Source organism: Equus przewalskii, chromosome 15, assembly GCF_037783145.1.
Source record: "Equus przewalskii isolate Varuska chromosome 15, EquPr2, whole genome shotgun sequence".
NCBI classification, from domain to species: domain Eukaryota; kingdom Metazoa; phylum Chordata; class Mammalia; order Perissodactyla; family Equidae; genus Equus; species Equus przewalskii.
The window spans coordinates 24,584,504-24,601,310 of record NC_091845.1 but is presented as its reverse complement, the minus strand read 5'-3'; the positions used below and the strand labels follow the sequence as shown (position 1 = coordinate 24,601,310).

The 16,807-nt window shown below is 45.6% G+C and overlaps 2 protein-coding genes across 6 annotated transcripts in view; one reads left to right on the top strand and one right to left on the bottom strand.

The window, feature by feature from the left end:
• SLC25A26 (solute carrier family 25 member 26) overlaps nt 1-5,936 on the top strand; it is a 149,462-nt gene extending 143,526 nt beyond the window's left edge. For all 3 annotated transcript variants that reach the window (XM_070576866.1, XM_070576868.1, XM_070576867.1), the window contains 3 exons: nt 180-244; nt 1,219-1,292; nt 5,535-5,936. In XM_070576866.1, coding sequence (XP_070432967.1) covers nt 180-244; nt 1,219-1,292; nt 5,535-5,652 — 257 coding nt within the window. In that variant the 3' untranslated portion in view covers nt 5,653-5,936. The remainder of the gene's footprint in view (nt 1-179; nt 245-1,218; nt 1,293-5,534) is intronic.
• Nucleotides 5,937-6,788: 852 nt separating this feature from the next.
• Nucleotides 6,789-16,807, bottom strand: part of LRIG1 (leucine rich repeats and immunoglobulin like domains 1) — a 114,804-nt gene continuing 104,785 nt past the window's right edge. For all 3 annotated transcript variants that reach the window (XM_008524013.2, XM_070576865.1, XM_070576864.1), the window contains exons 13-19: nt 13,970-14,290; nt 12,202-12,483; nt 10,973-11,392; nt 10,282-10,407; nt 9,495-9,641; nt 8,594-8,878; nt 6,789-8,490 (exon numbers count right to left, since the gene is read on the bottom strand). In XM_008524013.2, coding sequence (XP_008522235.2) covers nt 8,231-8,490; nt 8,594-8,878; nt 9,495-9,641; nt 10,282-10,407; nt 10,973-11,392; nt 12,202-12,483; nt 13,970-14,290 — 1,841 coding nt within the window. In that variant the 3' untranslated portion in view covers nt 6,789-8,230. The remainder of the gene's footprint in view (nt 8,491-8,593; nt 8,879-9,494; nt 9,642-10,281; nt 10,408-10,972; nt 11,393-12,201; nt 12,484-13,969; nt 14,291-16,807) is intronic.

Here is a 16,807-nt window from a genome sequence, read left to right as displayed (position 1 = left end):
CAGTGGAGCATGTGGATAAGGATTTTGCATTGTGTATCCTATGTTTGAATCAATCAGGTGGACATAATGATAAGTGATTTTGGCAGAGTTATGAGGAATTATACAATAAACTTTATAAATTACCATGTAAGACAGTAAACAGTACCTCACTTGTGTGTTGGGTATTTTCATTTACACAGGTGGATTCGCAGCTGTAGTCACCACGCCTTTGGATGTGGCAAAAACAAGAATCATGTTGGCAAAGGTAAGTGGTAAAATAATGCAACGTAGACACAACAGATGCTTATATCTATCTGTTAGCACAAGGGCGCATATGTATATAAAGTGGAGAAAAGTGGTATACACTTCCTGTAATGGCAGCCTTATGCTGCCTGTTGAACCACTGATGAAACAGACATTCACCAAACAGTAGCCACAGTAATCGCTGTGCCCACTGTCTGTATAGCATTTTACCTTTTCAAAAGCATTTTCACCTACGTTACGTAAGCAAATAGGGCTGATAGGGCCTCTGCCTGGTGATACTATTTTCACGTAACCTTTATTTGTACTGGTGACAGACCTGAGGCTCAGAGTCGAGTTGCTTCATGCCCCACAGCAGTTGAGCTAGAGGCTCTGCCCCTGGGCATGCGTGGCCTAAACTGGCTGAGTTAGGACAGTTGTCAGAATTGTCTAAAAAATTTCATTAGAAAGAAAAAACTGTTTTAAAAAAAGCTAGACCGAGACTTCAGGGAATGCCAAAACAATAAAAAGTAAAACGTCATACCCTTGTGGAAAAGTGGAACAAATAAGGGCAGAATTCTAGTATGTATGTTGGCAGGGCCAAACCTAAGCATGTCAGTCGTGTTTTAAATTGAACGTAGTCCTCTTTAATGTGTTTATTAGAAGGCTACCTAGGTAAGTTTCATTATTTCCCATCCTTTTCAGACCAATTAATATTGCTTTCAGTCTTTTTCGTGTTAAATAGTTGTACATGAATTATCTGGGTGAACTCTGCTCATAGTTTGATAATGAGAGCAATAACCTAGAAAAAGTACTTCCTGGATGCGGTGAGTTTCTGGGCTGGAGAGGCTCCTGATTCCCGAGAAACTCCCCAGGCTGTTTGAAACCGTGTCCTAGATGAAGGTGGTAAGGAGCCATGCAATGGAGGATATGTGAGAGCCAGCCGTGAGTTGGGGAGTTTCAGAAGGTAATGGCTTTCTCTTCTGTCTTCTCCTGCAGGCTGGTTCCGTCACGGCTAGTGGGAATGTCCTCTCTGCCCTGCACGGGGTCTGGCAGACACAAGGGCTGGCAGGGTAAGGACAGGCGTGCTTGACTGCCTCTCCATTGGCTCTTCCTCCTCTATCCTCATGTTAAAAAGATACCTTTCCTTCCTTCTGTTTATGGGGTCTCTTTATTTATACTGTACAAAACATCTTATTTGATGCTGCTGTGTGAGATAATATCGCACAGTCAGGTTGATGCAGTGTTCTAGCCAGGTGATTCTTAGCCTGTCCATCTTAATGTTAGATGCCTGACGTGTGTGGTGCCTCCCGGATTCTAGGATGCAGCGTTGGTAAAACTGGTCCAGCTGTGAAATGTGGGAATGCAAGTGAGCAAGGGTAACATAGTTAGAAGAAAGCATTTGTGGTTTGGGGTACTTTTAACTGTTAGTAGTAACACATTGCTTTCAACGTACCATAATGCGTGAAATCCACAGTTCTGTATCATCAGCTAAGTGCCTCAAACTTTCAGCCTCATTTTTCTTCAGCTAAAAAGCTCTCTCTTCAAAATGTTATTTTAACATGGTTTTTACAACATAAACTTGTAAAATTATCTAAATCTTGGGATCTGTACAGATATGAGAAATTAGGATTTTCTCCTAGGACGACTCGACCAGGTATTTTCCTGAGGGAGCACAGAAGCTGCCTCCTTCCATGCGGGCCGGGAGTGCGCCTCGTGGCGGGGTCTGGCTGGCGTGAGCAGCAGAGCTGCGGCAGGGACCCCACCTCACCGCAGTGCTGTGCTGCTCATTTATTCGATCGTAGTGTTGGCTACACTCAGCAGGTTTTATTTCAGCTCGTTGATGGCGTGGGGAACGGGAAACAGGTTGCTCAGACTCCAGGGAAGCCTTTCGCGGGAGAATTGCCCCATCCTCTGTTCACAATTTCCAACTTTGAAAAGAATGTTGGATGGTTTTGTTGAGTGTGACAATTCTGATGGATTGACACTGGTTGCCTGAAGGACTAAGATTTTGAGACAAGGCCTAGGTCTACCAGAAAGGACAAACTGAGCGTGGGAACGGCAGGGTGGTGGCTTGCATGCCATGAGTCGGCCCTTTATGGCTAATGTATTGTGAGGAAATAAGAATCTGGTTGCTCATAGCTGAGCACATTGATTTCAAAGCCAACTCCACACTGAGCACAGAAATGAGAGGAAAATGAGCTCTGCCGCAGCTGATTGAGTAGCAGGTGAAAGATTCTTAGTGTTTCGGGTAGTGACTAGGCCACACACAGACGGTGCATGCAGTCACTGTTTTAGATCATGGAGTCAAACTGCCGAATTTCATTATCTTATTTGTTTCACTAGAGTTCACATTAGATTCTACGGCAGCTTTTGGTCAAACCTCTGCTTTTGACCTTAGCTCTGTGGAGCCGGTGTCAAGCTGGACCCATCTGCCTCTCTTGAGAAAGTGGTGATGTGTGGGGATGGCACAATCTTCAAAACCGTGGCGACCGAAAGCTTGTAGCGAAGGAATTTCCCTGAGTAGATGATTGAAACGAACTCTTCCCTGTTGCAGTTGCGTGTAGTTGACGCTACCTAGCTAGGCAGTGCCAGAATTATAGGCGGGGGGTATCATAAAAATGCCAAGGGCCTATCTGTCCCCACTGTCAGCCCTGAAAAGGTAATTTGGATTTTTGCTTATCTTCTGGAAGCTTCTTAAGTCTTGGGCTCTCATTAGTATGCACAGTGTGGTCCTTAGCAGAGTATTGCAGGCAGCCAAGCTTATCACTTAGGAAATGACAGTGTTTGTTAGCTTCCTATTAATGTGATAAAAGGCAACAAATAATTTGATAAGAGAACTGTAACAAAAAGCAACCAAACAGAAAACCCCCTGCAAATGTGGGTCCTAGGCATCCTCAGCCCTGAGGGGTCTCGGCCTGCTTCCTCTGCCCGGTTTCCATGCGGAGAGCCCGCTGGCTCCTTCGCCACCCCTGAGCACCCCTGCCGAGTCGACTGAGTATTCCACTTGCCTGGCAGATGCGGTCTCCCCACCTTGCAGCGGACTGGTGCTGTGGACCCTTGGTCTCTCTGTGTTGGTTCACACACAGGAAGACCACGTCCTGGCACATATTTGGAATATGTGCTCTAGGGCAAACTGGTTTCTCCGAAATAACAATACCACACGTTCATTCAGCCTAGTAGCCAGAGAGCAGATGGGAAGCCTGCTTATCCTGCATTCCTCCTTCCTACCTTCCTTCTCTTGATCCCCTGGCTTTGGTTTTTCTTGACTGTGGCCTGTGTGTAGTAACTGCTGCTGTCGTGCGGGCACCCCCTTGGTGCCCAGTCCTGTGCCAAATGCTTTACGTTTGTTATCGCATTTGATCTGTGATCACTAGAACACAGCCCTGCTCTACTCAAGTCTGCCTCCGAGTTTGGTTGGGGCGCTCACTGTACAAATTACTCTCCTTTAAGGCTGTAATTATGTTAATAGATTCAATTGTCATCTAGTGAAACCATAAAGTGCTTCCATCTGCCTCTTGCCAGGAGCAGCTGAGCTTATTAGCAGCAAAAGCTGAACAAGACACTGGCTGTAGACATAAGTCAGTGAGGGAGGGAGAATTTTGTGGCACATGTGGTCTTCCACAGCTCGGCTTCTGCTGACCTCCCTGCTAGCCCCCTTCCCTGGGTGGGGCAGGGGCAGGGGCAGGGAGATTAATCTGTTTTTCAGGCCAGGACACAGTGGCCTCAAAGCAGTACTTTGTGAGTTTCTGCCCTCACCAGCCACATCATGTAAAAGCAATTTGCATGATGCTGAGCTGAACAACTTTTTTCCTGCAAGTGTATTTTTGTCTTCTATAGAATTTTCATGGTTATTTCTAGACAAGAAAAAGAGGTTCTAATTTTGTGTAGTATCTTACTGATTTAAATCCTTAGCTAACTAAATTAAGGGCCCCCTAAAACTACTCTAAAGTCTGTTTTCCAGAGAAGTGCTGAATGCTACATACGAAAGGGAGGCAAGTTGACCTCTCCCAATAAGTTACGCAGAGAGCAAGCAGCCAGGGCGCGGTGAACTGGGCCGCAGGCATTTCCTTCCTGTCCAGTTTCTTGGTGAGCCGCCATTTAGCTTGTCGTGGAGGTTTCTCCTATACCTTGGGGGTACACACACTACTATTGGCATAACCTGACCATTTCCGCTTTTCTCCCCTAGACGTGATCCGAAGTCTTTTCACTAGTAAATCCACTCACTATGATTTTGTAATTTTGTTTTTCTGCTTACAAAGTTCAACTATTACAGAAATATAGGCAGGGAATGTCTCCTGTATTCCTACCCTCCAGAGAAAGTTTAGGACACATTGCTGCCATATCTGTCAAACATGCAGTGATATTCCACAGGTGGCTTTGGGACCTCTCTTTCCAGAACCTACTTTGTGTATGATCTGTGTTGGTACCTATGGACTACGTCATTCTCATCGGCTGCAGAGACTCCCCTGTGTCTGTGCACTGTACAGCTGCTCCTGGCAAACTTATGTCACCAGACAGGGATTCTTGGCAGTTTCTCTCTCACGAGCAATGCCATGATGAACATCTGTGAATACCTGTGCATAGTTGTGGGAGCGTTTTTAAAGCATGCATTTACTTTGCATTTCTTAGATTCTTTCAAAGTTGCCGTTTTGATGGTGACTGGCCTTCTGTAGTGCTTGGGGACCCAACCCGCAAGGAGGTGCTGCTCCCTTCCCAGCTGGAGCCCATTGGCCTTTCTTGTCCTTCATTAGAGGAGGAAAAACCCAGGGAATCCATGGAGATTTGGTTTCCCATTGTGGCATCACATTTGTTGTCTAAGGACAAAGTGCAGCTGAGTCTCTGGGAGGACCAGCTGAGTCGTCCAAAAATCTCTAAACACCCAGGGGCCACCGTAGACGTCTGCGGGGCTGTGCTCTGCAGCCTTGCCCAGGAGTCAGCCCGTTGACTCCTTTAGGAAAAGGTCAGTTTCATCATCTCTAAAAGACAAAATGTCTAAAAGTCTGAAAGAGAACTGTTGTGGGGACAGAGTGACTCCTGACTAATTACTTGACTTCACTGTGAGTGCGCACAAGTAAGCTGTTTGGTATTTCGGCACGTTAGCCAACAAACAGCTGTGCTCAAACTTCAGCAAGTTCCTTGGGAATGTAATTTAGTGCCATTCTAAAAGGAAAACACACACACATTTTAAGTGCTGTGTGGGGTTTAATGAGCATGGGGTGTTGAGTTGAGCAAGCTGTGGGTGTTGGAATTTAACTTTTTTTACACACACACAATTTTTTAAAATCTCTCTTCCTGCTTCCCCCCCACCCCAGATTGTTTGCAGGTGTTTTCCCTCGAATGGCAGCAATCAGTCTGGGAGGTTTCATCTTTCTTGGTGCTTATGACCAGACTCGCAGCCTGCTGCTCAGACTCGGCAGAGAGAGCCCGTGAATCAGACGCCCCACGTCCATTTCTGTCAAGAAAGGGTACTGCTGTGGGAACTCTCTGCCTTCCGGTGAGCAGCTGTTCGGCCATCTGAACAACAAAACTCAGTGCTAAAATCCAATTTTGCTACGATTACAACACTGAGAATGCGTCTTTCATGCTACAGGCTGGCTGGAATGACGTCATCAGCCTCTTTGCCAGAAAGTTATGAAAGAGAGAAAATGACATCCACAGCAGTACTTTGAACAGTTTTCTCAGAGCCCATTAATAAATGAGTTTGGTAACGCTGAGTCCAGGCCCTTCAGAACTTTTATTTGATCTGGTATCTGATCTTTCATTTCCTGCCACCTGATAGTGGATTCGGCAGAGGCAGAGATGGTTATAATTGTAAAAGAATGGCTAGACTGGGCAAAGGAAGGAGAGGCAGGGAAAAAGTTACAGATGTGGGGTGCGTTTCTCCCTGGGTTGATTCCTATTGTGTAAGCTTATAGCTTTGTTTAAAGAGAATGAACTACAGGTGCACAGCAGGCATTCTTGTTGGGGAACCAGGCTGCTGCTGTTAATTACCTTCAGATTTCACCTATAAAAAACACAACTGTATTGTTTTACAGGGAAGTGTCCAGCGGCCCATGTGGTGTGTGAAAGCAAGCAAGCAGTTGCAGCTCAAGTGACTAGGCGGGCCCAGCTGGCCTCGGGCAGGAGGGCACAGGGGGTCCTCTGAGGAAGCTGAGCCAGAGTGCACTCTTCTCGGTTTCAGACTGGAAGGGCGGGCCTGGGCCGCCTTTGGAAAAAGTGGTGTTCTTTTCATTCCTAATCAGTAAGGTCTGTAGGCTGGAGTTTTAAGCTCAACATTGGGAACAGAAGGGATGGAATGGGCAGGTCACCATTGTAGAGCCTGACAAATCAGTTCCAGGTGTTAGAAAACTAACTTCAGAGAAAAATCTCAGGCATCTAGTGGTGTCATGTCTTCCCTGAAGCAATAGTATATATAATTCTGCTTTGGCTAAATTTTTTTTCCTTTTTGGGAAAAAAGGTAATTAAAGGCAGGATGACTGCATTTGTAAGGGAATCGAATCTCTGGAATTAAACGGGCTGAAGCAATGCTGGTTAATGCAGGGAGAAGAATGACCCCAGACACACACTTAACATTTTATAAATGAACCTTTATTAAAGACACTTCAATGCCATTTGTTAGACACTTCAATATTTTACATGTTTTTCAATGTACATTGTACCAAAGTTTCTATAAATAAATAACTTTGTACATAAAAGTAATACTTCCTCTTTCACATTGCCTCTCAGAAGCAGCAAATTCACATATTTTGTGGAAGTAACAATCAGTTAACTGTTGAGGACAAAATTCTAAATAATGTGCTTACCTTTCAGAACAGTGATGAGATTTGACAGTAAAATTTAACATAGGTAACCATTTTGTCAATACTCACCTTCAGCTTTTTAGCTAAAGGAACTTGCTTTCTGAGATTTTAAGGACCTTATTTGTTTCAATGTAATTTTTCCTGAAATACACATTGGCACTCACAAGATGGTTAGCTGCAGGTCTCAAAAGTGCAAATCTACCCAGAACCCAGGTCAAGGGCTAAGAAATCTTGTGCAGTCCAAGCCTGGGTCCCTCTGCCAGGGAAGGACATGGACAGGCCTGCTCCGGATCCTCAGTAGAGATAAGCTAGCCCTGAAAAGCAAGGACTCGATCCTTTTTCTCCTCCAAGGCCAATGTAATATTAGTAATATTGGCAGAACTAAAACATCACTATTGAAAAATCCACAGGTACCAACACCAGCAGCCTGTATCTTATTAAAAAGCCTCAAGTGACTCTCGAATGATACATGAATCATAGAAGGAAGAAAGGCAGTGCTTAATTGTTCGGACCAACTGCTTACGGTGGATTAACAACGCGCATTCTGCTTGTTAAAGAAAGCACTTACACCGACGAGAAAAAGTCCTTCACTGCAGAGGTGCCTGACGTGCACCTCTAGGCTCCACAGGGAGGTTCGCTGCAAGAGCATCCACACACAAGCAGTACTGACGTGAGTTACTTCCAATGCCAACGCCATCTCTGACTGTAAAGCATCCAAGGGGTCTGTCCTACCAAGTGCAATACAAATCCAAGGACTTTCCATCCTTCCCACCCCCCAGAAACTCCTAGGAACAAATGTGGTTTCAGCTTCTGTAAATTCCATCCATGCATTAAGGCACCAGAACTATCCCCCCTTCCAAAATTAAACAGCAACCTGATATGAAAAATAATATTGTCAAAACTGTACGATTTTTTCTGTTAACCATGCACTAAAGATTAAAATAGCCTCTGTAAAAGATATATAATAATATATATGCAATCTCTGAAAACTCTTATGTACAATGGTATCAAATACTTTTCTGCCTTTTGTACACAATAGCCTCTTGCATTTCTGTGCTTCAGCTGTAAGTCCTTTAAACTACTGGTACTCCACATGGAAGTTAAAACTATGTACAAATCAGTGACGCTTGAACCCAAGCTTCCTCACAGCCTCTCCTACCTCTCTTTCCTGTAGAGATTGACACGACAAGAGCTGAGGTAGACAAAGCCTAGATTTTCGGTGCAAACAGCAGTGGCACGCTCCGTTTCCCGGGGAGCTGTCCTGTCAGTGGTGTGGACTCAGGACTGGAGTCACATGCTTTGGGGAAGTGTCCGTTGGAAAGAAGCAAGTGCTGGCTCTCACTGGGGACAGGAGGAAAGGCTGAGGAGGCTTCTGTGAGCTCAGGACTGCCTGGAGTTAACGTAGAGGAAGGCTGGAGGTCTATGGTGTCTGGCTCACACAGCCTTGATAAAGTCCAAGAGGAGGCCCCTAGGAGAAAGCAGAGGGCACGTCAGACCCTCCAGCCTGGCAGTTTATGTTCTCCCTCCATCCCCACCTTCCGCTGGTGACTCAGGAGACAGTGAAAAGTTACCTTGCCCATCTAGAGGTGCCCCTGGCTTTTTCTTCAAGGATGTCAGCATTCTATCGTGGTTACTGGGGTAGAGGGACCCCCTGCAGTTGGTGTGGGACCCATCAATGGTCCCACTGTTCAGCTGATGTGGAGAATGTTCTCGCTCACTCCGACTGGGCTCCTGGCTGCTTAGTGTACCTGGCTGTGTACTGTCTCTGGACACAGGCTGAGGACAGAAGGCTTGTTCCTTGGAGTAACTGTCCATCTCAGTGTTGCAGTCACCGCATACAGCCGGGCCACTGGGCTCTGCGGGGCAGAGCGAGACACGGATTAGAACCATTGCCCTCCCCACGTAAAGAACAGGCTGTTTAACTCCCCTGCTGTGAGGCCAGAGCTTTGCTTACATCAGCTCTGTAAAAACTGTCCTCTCCTTCACGTATGTTCACAGAACAAGGACCGGGCAAATACGAAGCTATTGATGAAGACTGGGTCTTCCGTGTTGAGATGTTTCAGATTAATTTCTTAATCAGAGACTGCAGCCATACTACTGTGACCGCAGAAGAAACATCCCATGTGATCCCATTTGAAAGAGGAACTATGCAGTGTCAAGAGTCTTCTGAACAATCAGAAATTTAGCCTCAAAATAGCCCTGGTGAAAAGGCACTTTTGTTTGGGCCTCATCCTTTATTTAAGTTGCTTATAAATCTAGAAAATTCATGCTCAGGCTCACCATACATACCATAGACACCCTATTCTGGAATTAAAAGAGAGGCAGGCCAGAGCTTCCTGTTTCTATATTGAATATGAAATTGTGGGATAGTCTTACACCTATAATGTGTCTCCCCCTTTCATTTAATGAGTAAGTCAACCCAAATTTTTATTTCAAAAATGAAATACTTTTCCTGAGGGAAGTATCTCATACCCATCTTCTGTGGACCACGCATCCCATCGGCTTTCTCCATCACTTTCCATGGCTCCTTATTATAGCCGACACAGAGCTTTGGCGGCCTACACGTAATGCCATGAGCATCCACCTCTGGAAAGAGGCTGGCATCTCTCGGGCAAATACCTGCAATAGATTCCCACCCAGTTAGAAACGCTGGGCTCACCAGCTCACAGTAAGCCTTATGAAAAGAAAAGGCAAAGCCCCTGGGACAGAGTCATTCTTTCAAATGCTCTTTACAGTGGTGGCTTATTGGGCTAACCAAGAGGTCCAGCAAGGAACATTTTCTAATACTGCCTTCCCCAGGGGCAGGCCTCTGAGCATTCAGAGCCATGTTAATGAACAGTTCTTTGTAAGGGTAAACTTGTCCCAAACAAGGATACAGTCTCCCCCTCTGAAGTAGCTCTCCCTTGGGAGAGCTTTCCAGTATGACAGCCTGGAACACAGCAGACCTGGGCACTTCCCCTATTGAAGGAATGGATTAAGTTTCAGGCCCTCTAACGTCCTCTGCAGCTCTTAGGTTAGGCAATCGTACCTTTCCCTGACGAGGAAACACTAAGCCCAGTAGGGCCTGGGGGACGGGGATTGTAAACCTTGCAGAACTTGCAGAGGCTAGGTCCAGAAACACCCAGGAGAAGGCTTGAGTCACGCAGCCTTCTAGTTTAACCAACGTGCTCAATGTACTGCCATGCCCCTGCCCTGGGACGGGGCTGGAGGCCACCTCCAGCTCATGGGGACACAGTCGCATTAGGCAGTGAGGCCTTACCATTGCTCTCAATGTGCCCATTGGCCTGATGGCCACCCTCAGTCCTGACCACAGTTTCCTGTCGGTCAGAAAGGGTCCCCTGAGAAGAAAGGTAGCTCGGAACATCCGGTGGCACGATGGTTTCATCTGCAAGGAGACAGGACAATCAAATACCAGGGGTCCCAGTCCTTTGAGACACATGTTCACTGTCAGGCCCAGACACAGCAGCTGTCAAGGTCGTGCAGAGAGAGAGCATGGGGTCTGCGCACTGGAGAGACCTGCCCAGAACCCGCTTAGTCTTACTCTACACCCAGGTGTAAAAAATGTAGCAATCTGATGTCTTGAGTCCATTAAAGATAGAGAACAGCAATGGGAAGGGACATAACCTAACTGAAGCATGGCCCTGTGAGGTCACTGCACCAACAATCCACCATGTGGCCACAAAGCACGTGCCATAGATGCCTCAGAAAACTGCAGAGTTCATAATGTACCTATATTTGAGAGTATTCGCATTTAACGTTACATTCCTCGAAGTTAGAATGGTGCCAGTGAGACTAAAGCCTCAGCTATCCAGAATGACTCCATATTCCCAAAGGGTCTAGAGTTCTGAATATAATGAAATTCTTTAAAAAGCCTCTGGACCTGGTTTCCTTCACAAACGTCACTGCTATTCTCCTCCCCTGCAAATAAACTCAACCAGCAGTGGCCTAACCTGTGTTAGTGACACTGTACTCCTCACTCTTCTTCCTGGTCTGGTAGATGATGCACACCCACACCAGGGACGTCAGGACAATACTGCACACCACGGCGATGGTGAAGATGCCCACGGTGGTCCCGTCCTTCCTGCAGCCAGGGGTAGGCAAGATGCTCAGCTGGCTGTGAGCTCGCTCTGTGCCCAGGGCGTTGGACATCTCGCAAGTATATCGCCCTGCATCCTCTGCCACCACGTTCTGAACAACGAGCAGCTGGTTGCCGGGGGTAAAGTGGTGCCGCTCCGTGAGACTCAGAGGGTGGTCCCCCTTGAGCCAGGTGATGCGGGGTGGGGGGCTCCCAGTCGCTTTGCACTGGAGAGCCACCGTTTCTCCCACAGATACCACACGGTCTTCCAAGGGAACCACCAAGGACGGGGTTTCTGCAAGAAGTCGGGAGAGATCTTACAGTTATTCTGTGGGCCTCAGTGGCTGTGGATCTCCCTTGTCTTCTGGACAAAGGAAAAGTCGACACGTCAATGAAATGCCATATGGGATCTTTCATCAGATCAGCAAGCTTTTCAGAAAACCTAACACAATGACTAAAGCATTCCCTTTCTGGGGGGTGGCTTCAAAAAGGAGAATGAGCTAACAACTTCTGGCCACAGAATCCCCTGCTGTTCCCACGCTGTCATGTTACAGGCCTGTGTCTCTATTCTTCACCGAGACCACACTCGTCCTGCCCAAATCAGAGGGCAGTACTTATCTAGAGTGTTAGACCTAAGCCCTATGAAGACTCTCTTAATTCACTGGCTATTTTTCTCTTTTTAAAGAGATGGAACCACTTGTTCAAGAAAATCTTAGAACAGGGCCAGCCCAGTTGCATAGTGGTTAAGTTCGTGTACTGTGCTTAGGCAGCCCAGGGTTCAGAGGTTCAGGTCCTGGGCGCGGACCCAGCACTGCTCATCAAGCCACGCTGTGGGGGCGTCCCACATGAGGCAGAGGAAGATTGGCACAGATGTTAGCTCAGAGACAATCTTCCTCACAAAAAAAGAAGAAAACTCCTAGAAAGCAGCCCAAAATTTTAAACAAAGTAGAAACAGCCCACCATACTCCACCCCAGGCTCCACAGAGCAGTCTGAGAAGCTTGCCTCTAGGTACGTATGATATTTTAAGAGAATCTCTCTCTCTCTTTCATACATAAACACACACACATAGACATATATATATACTCAGTGGATAAGAGTCAAACCTAAGACAGTCAGGGTGGCGTTAGCTGAAATGGAGCCGGCCAAGTTCTGGGCGGTACAGCTATAAACCCCCATGTCATCTATTTTCACATCAGTGATGAAAAACACATCGTCGTCTGGCATGACATGCATGCGTCGCTCACGAGCAGCAGGGAAATCTGTGCCTCCATCCTTCTGCCAGGCAATCTGGGGGTTAGGGTGGCCAGTGGCAGCACATTCGAGGCGGGCCATGGTGCCAGTTCGGATGGCGATGTCATGGGGCATTTTGGTGAATGATGGCAACACTGCAAAATATATACATATAGGGTCAAGTTTTTGTAAAGCTAGATGCAAAAAGGCTGGGAAGATCCTCTGGCAAACAGACCTCCCCCACCATGTCTGGGTGTCATTTCACCCCCCAACACCCTTCATGCCAATGTCTGCTGAGAACCACTACTACCACCTTTCAATCAGGAGCAGTTGGCCTCCTAGGGGTGCCTAGCTTCTCGTTGCCACAGGTGGAGCATTTCCAAGAACAAGTCTCTCTTGTTCTTCAACCCAAGCTGGCTATAACCCCCTCAAACATAAAGGTTTTATGAAACATTTCCCCTACTATGCCTTATATGGTCATCATTCTATACAGGGATACTCCATAAATGCTAGGGCCTGATGCTTGCCTGCCTTAAGTAACCACCAGGTAGAGCCTGGGAAACAGAAATGTCTACTCCAGCAAGATGCAATCACAGAGGGAAGGATGACATGCCTTCACCCTGGGGAAGCAATGGGATAGCTCTTCCTCTTGAAGAAGTCTGTTTTAGAACAGTGATGTCAGGGTCATATTACTGTATGCACACGAGCTGAAAGCATTCAGCTAGCTTATTTATCCCAAATATTCCAGGGAATATTGGTAATACAGGAGTAAGCATCCAGCCATATGTCAGGCGTCACTATAATTCCCATCAAGGTTACTTCAGTGGAGAATCAGTTCACTGAGTTTGTGAGAAACAAGGACTACTCCCTCGGAATAAGCCAAGAGAACCCGCCAAAGTGTGGTCAAAAATGTGTTTTTCTGTGGTCTGTAGGGGCTTAAAGAGCATAGCAGTTCCAGCACTTCTTAATTGGAGGTTTAATAATCAGGAAAATCTTGTTAGGTTACTGGGATGGGGTGGTTAACTACTCAAGCTATTTACCTCTCTCCTTCTACTCTAAACTCACTACAACAAATAGCAGGTATGAAGAAAGCCACCTCAAAAGGCTCTGAAGCTGGTTACTGAGTAAAAGATCCTGTCCAACACCCCCATGACCATTCTGCTATCAGGCCAGCACTCACACCAGCCTTGCATTCCACAGCCTCAGAGAGGCAGGCACTTGGCTGCCCCACTGCTGACTGACCTGGCCCACCCAGGCTGGCCTCTGGCCCCAAGGCTCTGCCATCTACTCAGAGGGTAGCACCTTCCCCCAGGATCAAGATATGCTTGGAATCTGATGCCAGGCATCTTGGTTTATGGAAGATAATAAATGGATAAAAATACAAGGCTTGGGCCCACAATTTCAGTTAACATAATAACTGGATTAAAAAAAATCACCAAAAAACAAAGAATCCACTAAGAATAACCCTTCAATCTACAAACTTACTCTGGGGCCAACCCAGGCAGTAGTAAGATATAATGAGGTCTCAGTGAAGCTTGAGTGTCTCCTGTCTCAAGCATGTCTACACAGATAACTGAGAATGATCATGAGTGTGGCTTCATAAGAATCTTATACCAGAATAAACAGATAGCACTTCCATACCATTCACAGTGAGCCTGGCCTTGTGTGAGTAGGTGGAGCCAAAGTGGTTGGTGATGACACATTGGTAGCGGCCCTCATGCCCGAAAGTGACACGACGGAGGTGCAGAATGGTGGTGTATTCCATCACCTCCCCATCCTGTGCACGGACATGGGCGAAATTCTCCATGTCAGCATTGGCCAGGACCTCATTGTCCTTCTTCCAGGCAAAGGTCATAGGGGAGCTGCTGCTGCTGGCGGCTGAGCACGTGAACCGGATGTCCTTTCCCACCACAGCTATGGTCGTCTCTGGCTGGGTGATGATCTGTGGCTTTGGTAAGTCATCTGGGAGGAAGAGAGCCAACTGTAAGTCACCCAGGCTCCTAGGACACACAAGGACCAGCCACTATTCGAGCTAACAAGAAACTGAATCAGACACTGAACAGGGACTAGATCTTGCTGGGTCCCTATGCATCCTCAGCTCCACCAAATACTGTAAGGGACTCATACCATGGATATCTGGCCTTCTCCAAATACAGATCCATGAGCATTGATCACCTCTCTGATTACACTCCTTGATTACCAACAAATTGACCAGTAGTCAGTTATCAAAGCAATCAGCAATTTCCATGAGAAGACTACAATTGGCTTTATTTGCTTACTTCAACACAAAGCACACTTAAAAAGTCCAGAACCACCAGTCATGACTGCCCAGACCTTACCCACAAACTTTACTTCAAAAGAAGTGGGGTGCATAGCACTTCCGTTATGTCAGAATAAGGACTTCTGAAAATCTGCTCCTCCATTACAACAACAGAAAAACTAGCAAAAATGGTCACAGTCAACTTTTTCAGAATTCTGGAAAATAACCAAAGGCTACAACCCATGGAGTGCTGATTCAAGAAAACACCTGAATTTCAGGAAGAAAAGTGATCTTTGTGGCATTTTAACTTACCCTAAGTCACATCCCTCTTTCCCCAGCTCTATGGTATCCTTGGAACCCAACAGCCTAGCAATAATTGAGGGGGCAAAAATGGGTTTGGAGCTCCCCCCAAGCCCCATCCTCAGGGCCTGTATTTATTTGACCTGATACACTTTGCTCAGCAAGGGAAGTCCTATCCCCAGGGTGTTTGACGAAAACGATCAGCAGCCACTGCTGAGGCAGTAGTATCAGTTGGGGCCAAGAAGAGGCTAACCAAAAAACTAAAAAGGAAAATCAGGTGAATGAAATGTCAAAAGTGGGTTTTGAAAAGGTCGAACATATTCCTGAGGGTCTAGAAGGCCACATGCAAGTGCAGGGCTATGTGCATGCCCAGGAAAGACCTGAAGGGTCCTGACTGAGGATCAGTGCAAACGGGAAGTGATGGCACACCTCCAACACACACAGAGACACTTGGGCAAAGGAGAGGAGACTTGATTGGTTGAATTGCTTTAAGGACTCTCTGTTCAGTCATTAGCTAACCACTAAGCTAACCAAGGAGGGGCTTCAGTGGCTGCACAGAAGACACTTAAAAACCTTTGACCAGGGAAGTCACTAAACAAACTGTGACAAATAGAACAATAAACCCTGGGGTAAGACAGAGGGATAATCTGATTTCCAGAGTTGCCGTATTATTTTATTTTAAATGCTCAGTTTTCAATAGAAGCTACAAAACATGCAAAGAAACAGGAAAAAAGCAGTCAAGAGAAACTGTCCTTGAGGAAGCCCAGATCTCGGACCTACTAAAGAAAGACTTTAAATCAGCCTTATAAATATGTTCAAAGAACTAAAGGAAACCATGTCTGAGAAAATTAAAGGAAAGTATGTAAGTAGTTTCTTACCAAATACCAATAAAGAGAGAGAAATTGTAAAAATGAACCACACATAAATTTTGAATTTTAGCAGTATAATAACTGAAATGAAAAATTCATTAGAGGGGCTCAATAGCCAAACTGAGCTGACAGAAGAGAGTAAACTTGAGACAGGTCAATTGATATCATCCAGTCTGAGAAACATAAAGAAAAAAGAATGAGGAAAAATAAACAGAGCCATAGAGACCTGTGGGATAACATCAAACATGATAACATGCAAATAATCGGAGTCCAAGGAGGAGAAGAAAAAAGGAGCAGAAAGAGTATTTGAAGAAATAATGGCCCCAAACTTTCCAAATGCATCTACACATCCAAGAAGCTCAATGAAGTCCAAATAATATAAACTCAAAAGATCCACACCTAGGCTCATCGTAGTCAAGCTGTTAAAAAAGTCAGCACCAATGAATCTTGAAAGCAGCAAGAGAGCAGCAACTCATCACCATACAAGGTATGCTCAATAACAGTAACAGCTGTTCCCTGTCAGAAACCGTGGCGGTCAGAAGGCAGTAGGAAGACATATTTAAAGCACTGAAAGAAAGACTGTCAACTAAGAATTCCATATCTAGCAAAACTATCCTTTCAAAAATGAAGGAGAAGCTGAAACATTCTCAGATTTAAAAACAAAAACAAAAACAAACAACCTGAGACAATTAATTGCTACCAGACCTGCTTTACAAGAAATACTAAAGAGAATCCTTCAGGCTCAAACAAAAGGACATGACAGTAACTCAAATCCACACAAAGAAAGAATGCCATTAAAAGCAACTACATAGGTAAGGATGTAAACAGTATGAATGTATTTTTGTTTGTAATTCTCTTCTACTATGTGATTTAAAAGGCAACTACATAAGTAATAATTACAAAACTGTGTTGATAGGCTTATGATGTATAAAGATGTAATTTGTCTGAAAATAATACGAAAGAGATGAGAATGGAACTAAACAGAAGCAAAATTTTGCACACCATTGAAGTTGATTTCATTATTAATCTGAACTAGAGTGTATTTGGGCT